Source organism: Neofelis nebulosa, chromosome X, assembly GCF_028018385.1.
Source record: "Neofelis nebulosa isolate mNeoNeb1 chromosome X, mNeoNeb1.pri, whole genome shotgun sequence".
NCBI classification, from domain to species: Eukaryota; Metazoa; Chordata; class Mammalia; order Carnivora; family Felidae; genus Neofelis; species Neofelis nebulosa.
The window spans coordinates 72,890,967-72,904,195 of NC_080800.1; the positions used below are offsets into that span (position 1 = coordinate 72,890,967).

At 37.2% G+C, this 13,229-nt stretch overlaps 1 protein-coding gene across 1 annotated transcript in view; it reads left to right on the forward strand.

Moving 5' to 3' along the window:
- DACH2 (dachshund family transcription factor 2) overlaps nucleotides 1–13,229 on the forward strand; it is a 748,066-nt gene that overhangs the window by 243,806 nt on the left and 491,031 nt on the right. Inside the window, exon 2 of the mRNA XM_058712506.1 lies at nucleotides 9,438–9,476. Within this exon, the coding sequence (XP_058568489.1) occupies nucleotides 9,438–9,476 (39 nt within the window). The remainder of the gene's footprint in view (nucleotides 1–9,437; nucleotides 9,477–13,229) is intronic.

Here is a 13,229-nt window from a genome sequence, read left to right on the forward strand (position 1 = left end):
ATGTTTCAGTATTTGGTAATTTTATTTTATTTTATTTTTTAAATATTTTAATGTTTTTATTTATTTTTGAGAGAGGGAGAGACAGAGAGAGTCGGGGAGGGGAAGAGAGAGAGAGAGAGGGAGACACAGAATCCAAAGCAGGTTCCAGGCTCTGAGCTGTCAGCACGATGCGAGGCTTGAACTCACAAGCCATGAGATGACCTGAGCTGAAGTTGGATGCTCAACCTGGGTTGGGTGCCACTCAGGCACCCCAGTATTTGGTAATTTTAAAGTCTAAACTTAAATAATCTATGAATCTCAGGTAATAGAAGATGTAAATGATTTTTTTGAACTTAATATAATTATATACATATGGGGACAGCCAAAAAAGTTCTGTTGGCTTCAGAAAGTTTTGTAGAAACTTTGGAAAGAGAGGATATCACTACTAAAAGGAAAAATAAAATCCTCCAATCCAGTAACATATAGCCCATTGAATTAAGGAAGTATGCATTATCATTGACTTAGTATGCATGAATATATTTTACTTTAAGAAAGTGTCATTTCAAAACAGGTTGGGTGAGGGAACTATAAAGCAAAATCAAATAGTTCTGACAGTCAAACGACAGAACACAAGAATAGGTGAAAAAAAGGTTCACTTTCCTTCACTCCCACCTCCTTTCCCTAGCATCCCCAGATATATGTTTGCATTTCTGGTTTATTTAGTAACCTTTCTGCAGACCTTTAAGCAGAAAAGAGTTACCTTTCAAAACAAACAAGCAAACAACAAAAAAACCTGAAAAGAGACTTTTTTCAATTTAATTTTTAAAAATTCCAATAAAATTAACACAGTGTTATATTAGTTTCAGGTGTACAATATAGCAATTCAACAATTTTAAACTCAGTGCTCATCATGATAAATACACTATTAATCCCCTTCACCTATTTCATCCATCCCCCACCCACTGGCCCTGTCATAACCATCTGTTTGTTCTCTTAGTTGAGATTCTCTTTGTCTCTTTTTTGTTTGTTCATTTTTTTCTTTTATAAAAATTTTTTAATGTTTATTTATTTTTGAGAGAGAGAGCATGAGTGGGGGAGGGCAGAGAGAGAGGGAGACACAGAATCCGAAATAGGCTCCTGGCTCTGAGGTGTTAGCACAGAGTCCAACGCGGGGATCTAACCCACGAACCACAAGATCATGCCTGAGCTTAAGCTGGACACTTAACTGACCGAGCCACCCAGGTGCCCCCCCTTTTTTTTCTTAAATTCCTCATATGAGTGAAGTCATATGGTATTTGTCTTTCTCTTACTGACTTACTGGAGGAGATTTCTAACAAAAATGCTATTGCGAGAGATTACAGAAGGATGATGAACCAACTATATATATATTTGTAGTGGGCATTATAAGGAGGTTCCTATTTCTGTACTACCAAGAAAGTGTGCTAAAGCTCAAAAGAGCCAAATTGCAGTCCTTATAGTTTTTTTTAAAGCATATTGTTTTATTTTATATGTACTTTTTTCAGTTTTAGTTTTAATTCCAGTATACCTAACACAGTGTTATATTATATTCAGGCATACCGTACAGTGTTTCAACAATTCTATACATTACTCAGGGATCATCAGTACTCTTAAACTCTTCACCTATTTCACCTATTCCCCTACCCACCTCACCTCTGGTAACCATTAGTTTGTTCTCTATAGTTAGTTAAGAGTCTATTTTTTTTTTGTTTCTCTTTTTCTAGGTTCATTTGTTTTGTTTCTTAAATTCCACATATGAGTGAAGTCTTATGGTATTTGCCTTTTTCTGATTGCCTTATTTCACTTTAGCATTATACCTTCTAGATACATCTGTTTTTTGCAAATGGCAAGATTTTATTCTCTTTTGTGACTGAGTACAATTCCATTGTCTATATATACTTCATCTTCTCTATCCATTCATCTATTGATGGACACTGGGTTACTTCTATAATTTGGCTATTGTAAATAATGCTGCAGTAAAAATAGGCGAGCCTATATCTTTTGAATTCATGTTTTTGTATTTTTTGGGTAAATGCTGAACAGTGGAATTACTGGATCATACGGTAATTCTATTTTTAATTTTTTGAGGAACCTCCATACTGTTTTACACAGTGGCTGCACCAATTTGCATTCCCACCAACAGTGCACAAGTGTTCCTATTTCTCCACATCCTTGCCAACATCTGTTGTTTCATGTGTTGTTGATTTTAGCCATTCTGGCAGGTGTGAGGTGATATCTCATTGTGGTTTTGATTTGCATTTCCGTGATGATGAGTGAATTTGAGCATCTTTTCATGTGTCTGTTGACCATGTGGATGACTTATCTGGAGAAATGTCTGTTCATGTCTTCTGCTCATTTTTATTTGGATTATTTGTTTTCTGGATGTTGATTTTGTTAAATTCTTTATAGATTTTGCATACTAACCCTTTATAGGATATGTCATTTGCAAATATCTTCTCTCATTCTGTAGGCTGCCTTTTAGTTTTGTTGATTGTTTCCTTTACTGTGAAGAAGCTTTTTATTCTGGTGTAGTCCCAGTAGTTTACTTTTGCTTTTGTTTCCTTTCCCTCAGGAGACATATCTAGAAAAATGTTTCTACGGCTGATGTCAGAGCATTTACAGCCTGTGCTCTCTGCTAGGATTTTTATGATTTCAGGTCTCCTTCTGAAGGTTTTTTTTTCCATTTTTAGTTTATTTTTGTGTGTTGTGTAAGAAAGTGATCCAGTTTCATTTTTTTGCATGTTGTTGTCCAGTTTTCCAAACACCATTTCCCCTTTTTCATTGCATCTTCCTGCCTCCTTTGTCAAAGATTAAATGACCGTTTTTTCATGGGTTTATTTCTGGGCTGTCTATTATGTTATATTGATATATGTGTCTATATTTGTGCCAGTACCATACTATTTTGATTACTATGGCTTTGTAGTATATCCTTAAATCTGGGATTGTGGTATTTCCAGTCTTGTTTTTCTTTTTCAAGATTGCTTGGGCTATTCAGGGTCTTTTTTGTTTCCATACAAATTTTAGGATTGTTTATTCTAGTTCTGTGAAAAATATTTTTTGTATTTTGATAGGGCTTGCATTAAATCTATAGATTTCTTTGGGTAGTATGGGAATTTTAATAATATTTCTTCTCCCAATTCATTCGTATAGAATATCTTTTCATTTGTGTCAGCTATAATTTCTTTCATCAGTGTATTATGGTTTTCAGTGTAGAGATGTTTCACCTCCTTGGTTAAGTTTATTCCTTGGTATTTTGTTCTTTTTGGTGCAATTGTATGTAGAATTATTTTCTTAATTTGTCTTTATGCTTCTTCATTATTAGTGTACAGAAATGCATTGGATTTCTGTATACTGATTTTGTATCCTGAAACTTTACTGAATTCATTTATCAGTTCTAGTAGTTTCTTGTTGCAGTCTTTTGTGTTCTCTCTATATAGTATCATGTCATCTGCAAATGGTGAAAATTTTACTCCTTTCTTACCAATTTAGATTCCTTTCCTTTTGTTATCTGATTGCTGTGGCTAGGACTTCCAGTACTATGTTGGATAAACGTGTTGAGAGTGGACATCCTTATCTTGTTCCTGACCTTAGGGGAAAAGCTCTAAGTTTTTCAGCATTGTTTATGCTGTTAGCTGTGGCTTTTTCATATAAGGCCCTTATTACATTGAGGTATGCTCCCTCTAAACCAATTTTGTTGAGGATTTTTATCATGAATGGATGTTGTACTTTGTGAAATGGTTTTTCCTCATCGATTGAAATGATCAAGTGATTTTTATCCTTTCTCTTATTGATTTGATGCATCACACTTATTCATTGGTTAATATTGAGCCACCTTTGCATCCCAAAAATAAATCCCACTTTATTAAGTTGAATGATTTTTCAAATGTATTATTTGACTTGGTTTGCTAATATTTTGCTCGGGATTTTTTCATCTGTGTTCATTGGAGATATTGGCTTGTAGTTCTCCTTATCTGGTTTTGGTATCAGAGTAATTCTGGCCTCATAGAATGAATTTGGAAGCTTTCTTCCTCTTTTACTTTTTGGAATAATTAGAGAATAGGTATTGATTCTTTCTTATGGGTTTGGTAGAATTCACCAAACTTTATCAAAATTTATCAATTTTGTTGATTTATTTCAAAGACTCAGTCCCTGAGTTCATTGATCTGTTTCATTTCTTTTTTATTTTCTATTGAAAGTTTTTTAAATTTATTTTAAGAGAGAAAGAGACACACACACAGAATCTGAAACAGACTCCAGGCTCTGAGCTGTCAGCATGGAGCCCGATGTGGGGCTTGAACCCACAAACTGCAAGATCATGACCTGAGCCGATGTCGGATGCTTAACCAACTGAGCCACCCAGGCGCCCCCTTTTTATTTTCTATTTAATTTTAGTTCTGCTTGACTCTTTCTTTTTTTCCTTCTTTCTACTGTTTTTAGGCGTTGTTTGTTCTTTTTCTATATCCTTTAGATGTAAGGTGAGATTGTTTATTTGAGATTTTTCTTGCTTCTTGAAATAGGCTTGTATTACTGTGAACTTCCCTCCTAGAACCACCTTTACTGCATCCAGAATTGTTCTGACTGTTGTGTTTCATTTGCATTTATTTTCATGTAATTTTTATTTTTCTTTGATTTATTGATTGACCCACTCACTGTTTAGTAGCATGATATTTAAAAAAATTTTTTAACGTTTATTTATTTTTGAGACAGAGAGAGACAGAGCATGAATGGGGGAGGGTCAGAGAGAGAGGGAGACACAGAATCTGAAACAGGTTCCAGGCTCTGAGCTGTCAGCACAGAGCCTGATGCAGGGCTTGAACTCAGGACCACGAGATCATGACCTGGGCTGAAGTCGGGGCTTGAACTCACGGACCGCGAGATCATGACCTGAGCTGAAGTCGGACGTTTAACCGACTGAGCCACCCAGGCGCCCCTAGTAGCATGGTATTTAACGTCCATGTATTTGTGTTCCTTCCAGGTTTTTTCTTGTGGTTGATTTCTAGTTTCATGGTGTTGTCATTGGAAAAGATGCATGGTATGGCTTTGATCATTTTAAATTTGTTGACACTTGTTTTGTGGCCTAATATGTGACCTATTCTGGAAAATGTTCCATGTGCACTTGAAAAGAATATGTATTCTGCTTTTTTAAGATGGAATGTTCTGAATATATCTGTTAGATACATCTGGTCCAATGTGTCATTCAAAGCCACTGTTTCCTTGTTGATTTTGTTTGGATGATCTGTCCATTGATGTAAGTGGGTATTAAAGTACCCTATTATTCTATTACTGTCAACTACTTCCTTTGTTATCAGCTGCTTTATGTATTTGGGTGCTTCCATTTTGGGTCATAAATATTTACAATTGTTATATCTCCCTGTTGGGATTTTCTCTTTATGTAATGTCATCCTTTGTCTCTTGTTAACGTCTTTGTTTTAGAGTCTATTTTGTCTGATATAAGTATTACTACCCCTGATTTCTTTTCACTTCCAATTGGATGATAGATGTACACTAGAGGGAATGAAGAATAGACTAGAAGAAGCAGAATGACATAAATGTTTCTCCATCCCTTCACTTGTAAACTGCATGTGTCTTTAAGTCTGAAATGAATCTCTTGTTGGCAGCATATAGATAGGTCTGGCTATTTCTTCCATTTTTTTTCAATGGTACATATAGCCAATTAACTTTCAAAGTCATTATGGATACATGTATGTTTATTGCTATTTTGTTACTTGCTTTATGGTTAGTTTTGTAGTTTTCTCTCTTCTCTTGCTCTCTTCTCTCATAGTTTGCTGGCTTTTTTTAGTGACATACTTGGATTCTTTTTATTTTTTTGCCTATATATTACTAGTTTTTCATTTGTGGTTATCATTAGGCTTGTATATAACATCTCATGCATATGGCAGTCTATATTAAGTTGATGGTTGCTTAAGTTTGAACCCATTCTAAAAGCACTAAGTTTTTATTCCTCTTTCCTGAACATTTTAGATATATGATGTAATACTTTATATCCTTTTATATTGTGAATCCTTTGGCTGATTTTTATAGGTATAATTGATTTTAATGCTTTTGTGCTTCCTACTTTTATTACTCTTGCTTGTGGTTTTCTTTCCACTCAAAGAATCCTCTTAAACATTTCTTGTAAGGCTGGTAGTGGTGATGAATTACTTGAACTTTTGTTTATCTTGGAAACTTTGTCTCTTCCTCTATTCTGAATGATAGCCTTTCTGGATAGAGTATTCTTGGTTGTAGTTTTTTTTTTTTTTCTTTTCTTTCAGCACTTTGAATATATCATGCCACTCCATTTAATCCTGCAGTTTCTGATGAAAAGCCAACTGATAGCCTTTGTCACCACATTTTGCCATTTTAGTAACTGTGTGTCTTTGTGTGGACCTCCTTCGGTTGATTTTTTTGGGGCTCTCTCTGTGTCCCCCCAGATCTGGATTTCTGTTTCCTTCCCCATATTCTGGAAATTTTTAGCTGTTATCTCTTAAAATACAGTTTCCATCCCCTTTTCTCACTCTTCTCGTTATGGGATCCCTATAATGATAATGTTATGCTTTGTGGTGTCACTGAGTGTCTCTAAGTCTATTTTCATTTTATTATTATTATTTTTGCTATGTCATGTTCAATTTGATTGCTTTTCTTTATTCTGTCCTCCAAGTCACTGATCTGTTCTGCTTCTTCTAATCTATTCTTTATTCCTTTTAGTGTATTTTTATTTTCAGTTATTGAATTCTTCATTTCTGATTGGTTCTCTTTTATGTTTTCTATCTTTTAAAAGTTTATTTATTTATTTATTTATTTAGAGAGCACATGAGTAGGGGAGGGGGAGAGAGAGAGAGGGAGAGAGAATCCCAAGCAGGCTCCACACTGTCAGTGCAGAGCCCAGTGTGGGGCTCAAACTCACAAACTGTGAGATCATGACCTGAGCCGAAGTCAAGAGCTGGTGCTTAACTGAGTCACACTGACACCCCCTATATTTTCTATCTTTTTATTGAGGGTCTCGCTGAGGATTTACACTCTTTGTTCAAGTCCAGTGAATTATCTTTATGACCATTACTTTAAGTTTTCTATTAGTCATATTACCTATCTTTGATTCATTTAATTCTCTTGCTGTGTTTTCATCCTCTTTTTCATTTGGGTCATATTCCTTTGTGTCCTCATTCTGTCTAGCTCTCTGTGTCTGTTTCTATGTGTTAGGAAAGTCAGGTAAGTCTCTGTCTCTTGAAAGAAGTGACGTTATGAAGAAGAGGTCCTGTCATGCCCTGCAATGCAATGTCCCCTCTTTTCCATAACCTGGCACATCAAAGTTGTCTTCTATGTTTGTTGCATATACCCTGCTATTGTTGTGTCTGAGCTGTTTTTACCTTCAGTACAGTCATCTGCAGTGGCTCTCTTTGCCTCTTGTAGTCATGGTTTGGTCCCTGTGTTGTTAGTGAGTTTGAAGCTGCCTTAGGCTTGAGTTGAATCAGACCAGGCATTTGCCAGAGCTACGGCAGCACCAAACTGCAGGGCACTCTCCCTATCTTGTCCCCTGAGAAGCTGTCATTGGTGGGCGGGTCCTATAATTAGAGCAGATGTATATGCCTCTGCTGGGTTTGCAGTCAGAATTGCATGTGTGGGTATCTTCCTCTTTCCCTAGGGCAGGGATCACTTTGGAGTGGTGGTGGCCTCTGTCATGTTTGCTTCACCCTGCCAGACTTATGGCATTCCTTTGGATGGTCTCCTAACAAAGGCCTGTTGGAGAGGGCATGTCTATAGGAGAATGTGGGGTGGGGCGCACAGTGTCAGCAAGGTCTATGCTGCTGTACTGCAGGAGGTTAACTTCAGCCACCCTGGGAAAACTCTTCCCCAGTCTGGGATGGAGGGGATAGTCTGTAGATGAGCACAGGGGTGGGGCAAGATTTGTGGAGAGTATTCATCTGCAGTAGTTCCCACACTTGTCTGGGTAGGTAGGCTGTGGGGCAGGAGAGGGAAATGCCCCCTGCCAGCTCTTTTTTTCTAGAAGTCCTCAAAGAGCTCTTCCCCAGCACCTGCTCTGACATTAGTAAATAAATCTCCTTCCTGTACACCCCAGGCATTTTTCAAACCACTGCTTCTATGCTGTATTTCAGTGGGGCTGTTTGTTATGGTGTTTATTTAATGGCAGGCACTCAGGTTGCAATTGCCCTCTGGATCTTCCAGAGTGGAGTTGCTGAATTTTAAAGTTCCATGTGTTAAGCCCTACTGATTATTAAGAACACACAAAGTTAGGTTCCTTTGGTTTTCAAAGCCAAATATTATGGAGATTCATCTTCCCACTTTGGGTTCCCCATGCCTGTCATGTTTGGTGTAGGGTCTGCTCCCCTTTATTTTCTTTGCCCAAGGTATCTCTCCCTTCCATGGACAGTCCTACAGGTCAGTTTGACTCTCAACTATATCTCTGCCCTTTCTACCCTCTTTAATGTGGCATCTTTTCTACATTTATCTATGGAGAGTCTGTTCTGTCAGTCTTTGGGTCGTTTTCTGGTTTATTTACTCTAATGTGGATGTTATCTATGTGTAACCATGGGACGAGGTGATCCAAGGGTCCTCCTACTCTGCCATCTTCTCTGGAAGCAATATGTTTTAGATTTCACTGTTCTTCACTAAGGAGTTTGGAAACAGTGGGAAATACGATACTACTGGAAAAAAATGTTTGCTTTCTTAATTAAGCTAATTTTGTGGGTTTTTTTATTAATCTCTTTTGCATGTGTTTATTTTGTGTGGATGTGTGTATGACTCTGTGTGTGTGTGTGTGTGTGTGTGTGTGTGTGTGTGTGTAACCCTTTTGGGGAGGATGTAAAATAGTTCATTATTGCTCCAGAAATAAGTATACAGTGAGCTATGTGATTACATGGCTCCATGTTTAGAAAATTAAGACATAAAACTGATATTGGCTCACTGTCATCATCCTGTTGGCCAAATAAAAAAACTAAAAAAAACCTAGAAGGGGATTTTTTTTCCTCTAAAAGTATTGGAACACCCATTGGGATGGGAAGAAAGCTCTTGAGAGAGAAGAAGAAGACTCAATATTGCTGAATTTTTTTTTGAATTGTTATGACCCGAGGCCATTTTTATAAACGGAAATCTATAATCTTATTTCCTTGCCTTCATATATGGAAAAGCCCTAAACCACATGACATTTCAGATTATTCTTTACCCAGTGGGGATTAGACCAGAAATATAATACCATTGTCCATATAATTTAAAACATTATCTAATAACAATTCAGGATTTTCTACCTTCTTTGTGCTCTTCCTTGCTGGTGTTTCATTGTGTGTAACCTATCTAAAATTCTTGAAGAATTTAAGATTTTTGTGTGTGTGAAATATAATAAAGCCTTGATTAATTGGAAGCTAACTATCCAGAACTCTTGATTAACCAGTTTTATTTATTTATTTTTTGCTACACTCTCCTTTTAGAAGGAAGAGGCAAATGACAAGAAAACAAGCTGTTAACAGGTATTTATGTATTTATTTTTTTAAAATCAACTTTCTGGGAATGTCCTGGAGCCTGTACAAATTCAGCCCAACTTTAATAATTTTGTTTCCTGTACTATACTTATTAAGGTAGGAAAGTAGAGCCATTGAAATGTTTAAGAACAAATGTTGAATCTTTCTTAATCCTTGGTAAAAAGAAAAATGAAATCCAAATAGCTAATTAGATCCTGTCTATTTGAAGGTACTAGTTAATTTGTGTTGCTGTAGTTTCACTATTGACAGTAATCATTCATATCTCTTAACTGAGAATGGATCCTAGGACCATCCAGTGGGGAGATGACTTCCAGCCACAGGAAGTAACTCCTTCCCTGGGAACTAAAGCAGAGTCTAGAGAAAGGCTACAAAATTGATGTGGGTTGAGTGAGGGTCACTGACATGAAAACCATGACACCTTTGTAAAACAGTGAGAAGGTAATTCACTCCCCTCATGACTCTGTAATGCTTAGGAAGGTACATTCACTTTTGAAGGGCAGCACAGGCTATTAAGTGTGCTATAGTAATAGTGGAAAAAAAATAAGCCATCTATTCTTCTGTAATTATTCTAAGCATTAGGCATGGATATATTTTGTAAGCATGCTAGTAGTTCTAAAATATTCTAAATTATTTTTTTCTAAAAATATATTTTTAAAAAATAGTTTGAAATCTAGGAAGATTTATGCTTGAAACTTCCTGAAATATCTATGACAATTTCAGTTGAGTTGCAATCAGAGATACCATATTGCTCTAGGCTTTATACCTTTTAGGTTGTAATGGGGAAAATAATGGACAGTAACTCAGAGAAGCAAGGGAAGAGGAAGGCAACCCATCATGCTCAAGTACATTTTTTACAAAGATTTTTTTTTATCTTTTAAGTAATCTGTACACTCAACATGGGACTCAAACTCACAACCCTGAGATCTAGAGTCTCATGCTCTACTGACTGAGTCAGCCAGGCATCCTATAAAGTTCATTTTGATATTGCCTGGCAATACTGCCCCCTGTTCTCTTCCCTGTACCCTTCTCAGGTTAAGTCACCTTTTGGGGATTTTTCCCGAATATCTTCAGGGCTGCCCTTGATAAATATTTTATCCATATTTTTGTACAACAAAAATGTCATAGGGTTGTGGGGGAGAAGGGAACCACACCATGTGATTTATTCTGGATTTTCAACATAGAAAATTGAAAGCACTATGGTGATGTTTATAATATCTGGGATATTTCCTATACTAAATGTTACTTTTAAATATCATGCACACTAAATAATACCCAAGTGACCTGAAGCAGTGGATGCGCCTCCTTAAGTGCCAAACTTTCCATTGGACACTTTTGTGTTATGGGAGATTAGAACCCACTAGATTTCATTAATTAATGATTTTAACCGAAAAATTTAAATGGATTGAGTTTTGAGTTAAGGTTTGGGATTTTGAAAGTAATTTTTTAAAATTTTATATGAGTACAATTGAATTCAGACATTGAAATTTACTTTCATTGTATTTTAATTTTACTAGTAAAATGACATGCAAATTAATGCAATGCCCTCTTATTTAATTAATTATAACAGTTTATCATTATAGATTTATTTTTTTTTTTAATTTTTATTTTTGAGAGAAAGAGCACTCAAGTGAGGGAGGGACAGAGAGAGAGGGGGTCCAAAGCAGACTCTGCACTGATAGCAGCAAGCCCAACATGGGGCTGGAACTCACAAATTGCGAGATCATGACCTGAGCTTAAGTCAGACGTTTAACTGACTGAGCCACCCAGATGCCCCTGTATAGATTTATTTTATTTTATTTTATTATTTTATTTTATTTTATGAAATTTATTGTAAAATTGGTTTCCATACAACACACAGTGTGCATCCCAACAGGTGCCCTCCTCAATGCCCATCACCCACTTCCCACTCTTCCACCCCCCATCAACCCTCAGTTTATTCTCAGTTTTTAAGAGTCTCTTATGGTTTGGCTCCCTCCCTCTCTCTTTTTTTTTCTTTCCCCTTGCCCATGGTCTTCTGTTAAGTTTTTCAGGATCCACATAAGAGTGAAAACATTTGGTATCTGTCTTTCTCTGTATGACTTAATTCACTTAGCATTACACTCTCCAGTTCCATCCACATTGCTACAAAAGGCCACATTTCATTCTTTCTCATTGCCACATAGTATTCCACGGTGTATATAAACCATAATTTCCTTATCCATTCATCAGTTGATGGACATTTAGGCTCTTTCCACAATTTGTCTATTGTTGAAAGCTCTGCTACAAACATTGGGGTACAAGTGCCCCTATGCATCAGCACTCCTGTATCCCTTGGGTAAATTCCTAGCAGTGTTATTGCTGAGTTTTAGGGTAGAACTATTTTTAATTTTTTGAGGAAACTCCACATTGTTTTCCAGAGTGGCTGCACCAGTTTGCATTCCACCAACAGTGCAAGAGGGTTCCCGTTTCTCCACATCCTCGCCAGCACCTACAGTCTCCTGATCTTCATTTTAGCCACTCTGACTGGCATGAGGATATACCTCAGTTTGGTTTTGATTTGTATTTCCCTGATGAGGAGTGACGTTGAGCATCTTTTCATGTGCCTGTTGGCCATCCGGATGTCTTCTTTAGAGAAGTGTCCATTCATGTTTTCTGCCCATTTCTTCACTGGATTGTTTTTCAGGTGTGGAGTTTGGTGAGTTCTTTATAGATTTTGAATACTAGCCCTTTGTCTGATATGTCATTTGCAAATATCTTTTCCCATTCTGTCGGTTGCCTTTTAGTTTTGTTGACTGTTTCCTTTGCAGTGCAGAAGCTTTTTATCTTCATGAGGTCCCAAGAGTTCATTTTTGTTTTTAATTCCCTTGCCTTTGGAGATGTGTCAAGTAAAAAATTGCTGCAGCTGAGGTCAGAGAGATTTTTATAGTTTTATTTTATATTGATCAGAGCACACATTACATATGTACATATATAGGTAGTGCGTTCTTACATTTCCTGTGATCTGAGAAAAACCATTAAATGTTCTTAAAAGTATATGTACTGATTCACTCGCATAAACTACAGAGAAACAGGAGAGTTGCAAACTCTAATGCCTACTGAGGCAAGGCTGGTAAAGTAAATGAAAGACTATAAGCAATAGGGATTGGTGGGGACTATGGTGACCTAGAGAGTATGTATTCTTTCCAAAGGTGGCAGCTATTTTTTTTTTTTTTAATTTTTTTTTTCAACGTTTTTAATTTATTTTTGGGACAGAGAGAGACAGAGCATGAACGGGGGAGGGGCAGAGAGAGAGGGAGGCACAGAAGCGGAAACAGGCTCCAGGCTCTGAGCCATCAGCCCAGAGCCTGACGCGGGGCTCGAACTCACGGACCGCGAGATCGTGACCTGGCTGAAGTCGGACGCTTAACCGACTGCGCCACCCAGGCGCCCCTAAAGGTGGCAGCTATTACTTAGCTCAACTTATTGCTACCATCTGGGAATGTAGGCCCAATGTTGTTAAGCTCTCAGTTTTTATTTTTTTTTTTTTCATTAATTTTTTTAGAGAGAGAAAAGAGTGGGAGAGAGTAGAGGGAGAGGAGCATAGGGAGAGAGGGAGAGAAAGAATCTCAAGCAGGGTCCATGCCCAGCATGGAGCCTGATGTGCGGCTTGATCTCACCAACCGTGAAATCAAGACCTGAGCTGAAATGAAGAGTCGGTTACTTATCTGACTGAATCACCCAGGCCCCCCAGGTTCTGAGTTTTTAAGAGAAGCTGGGAATGCA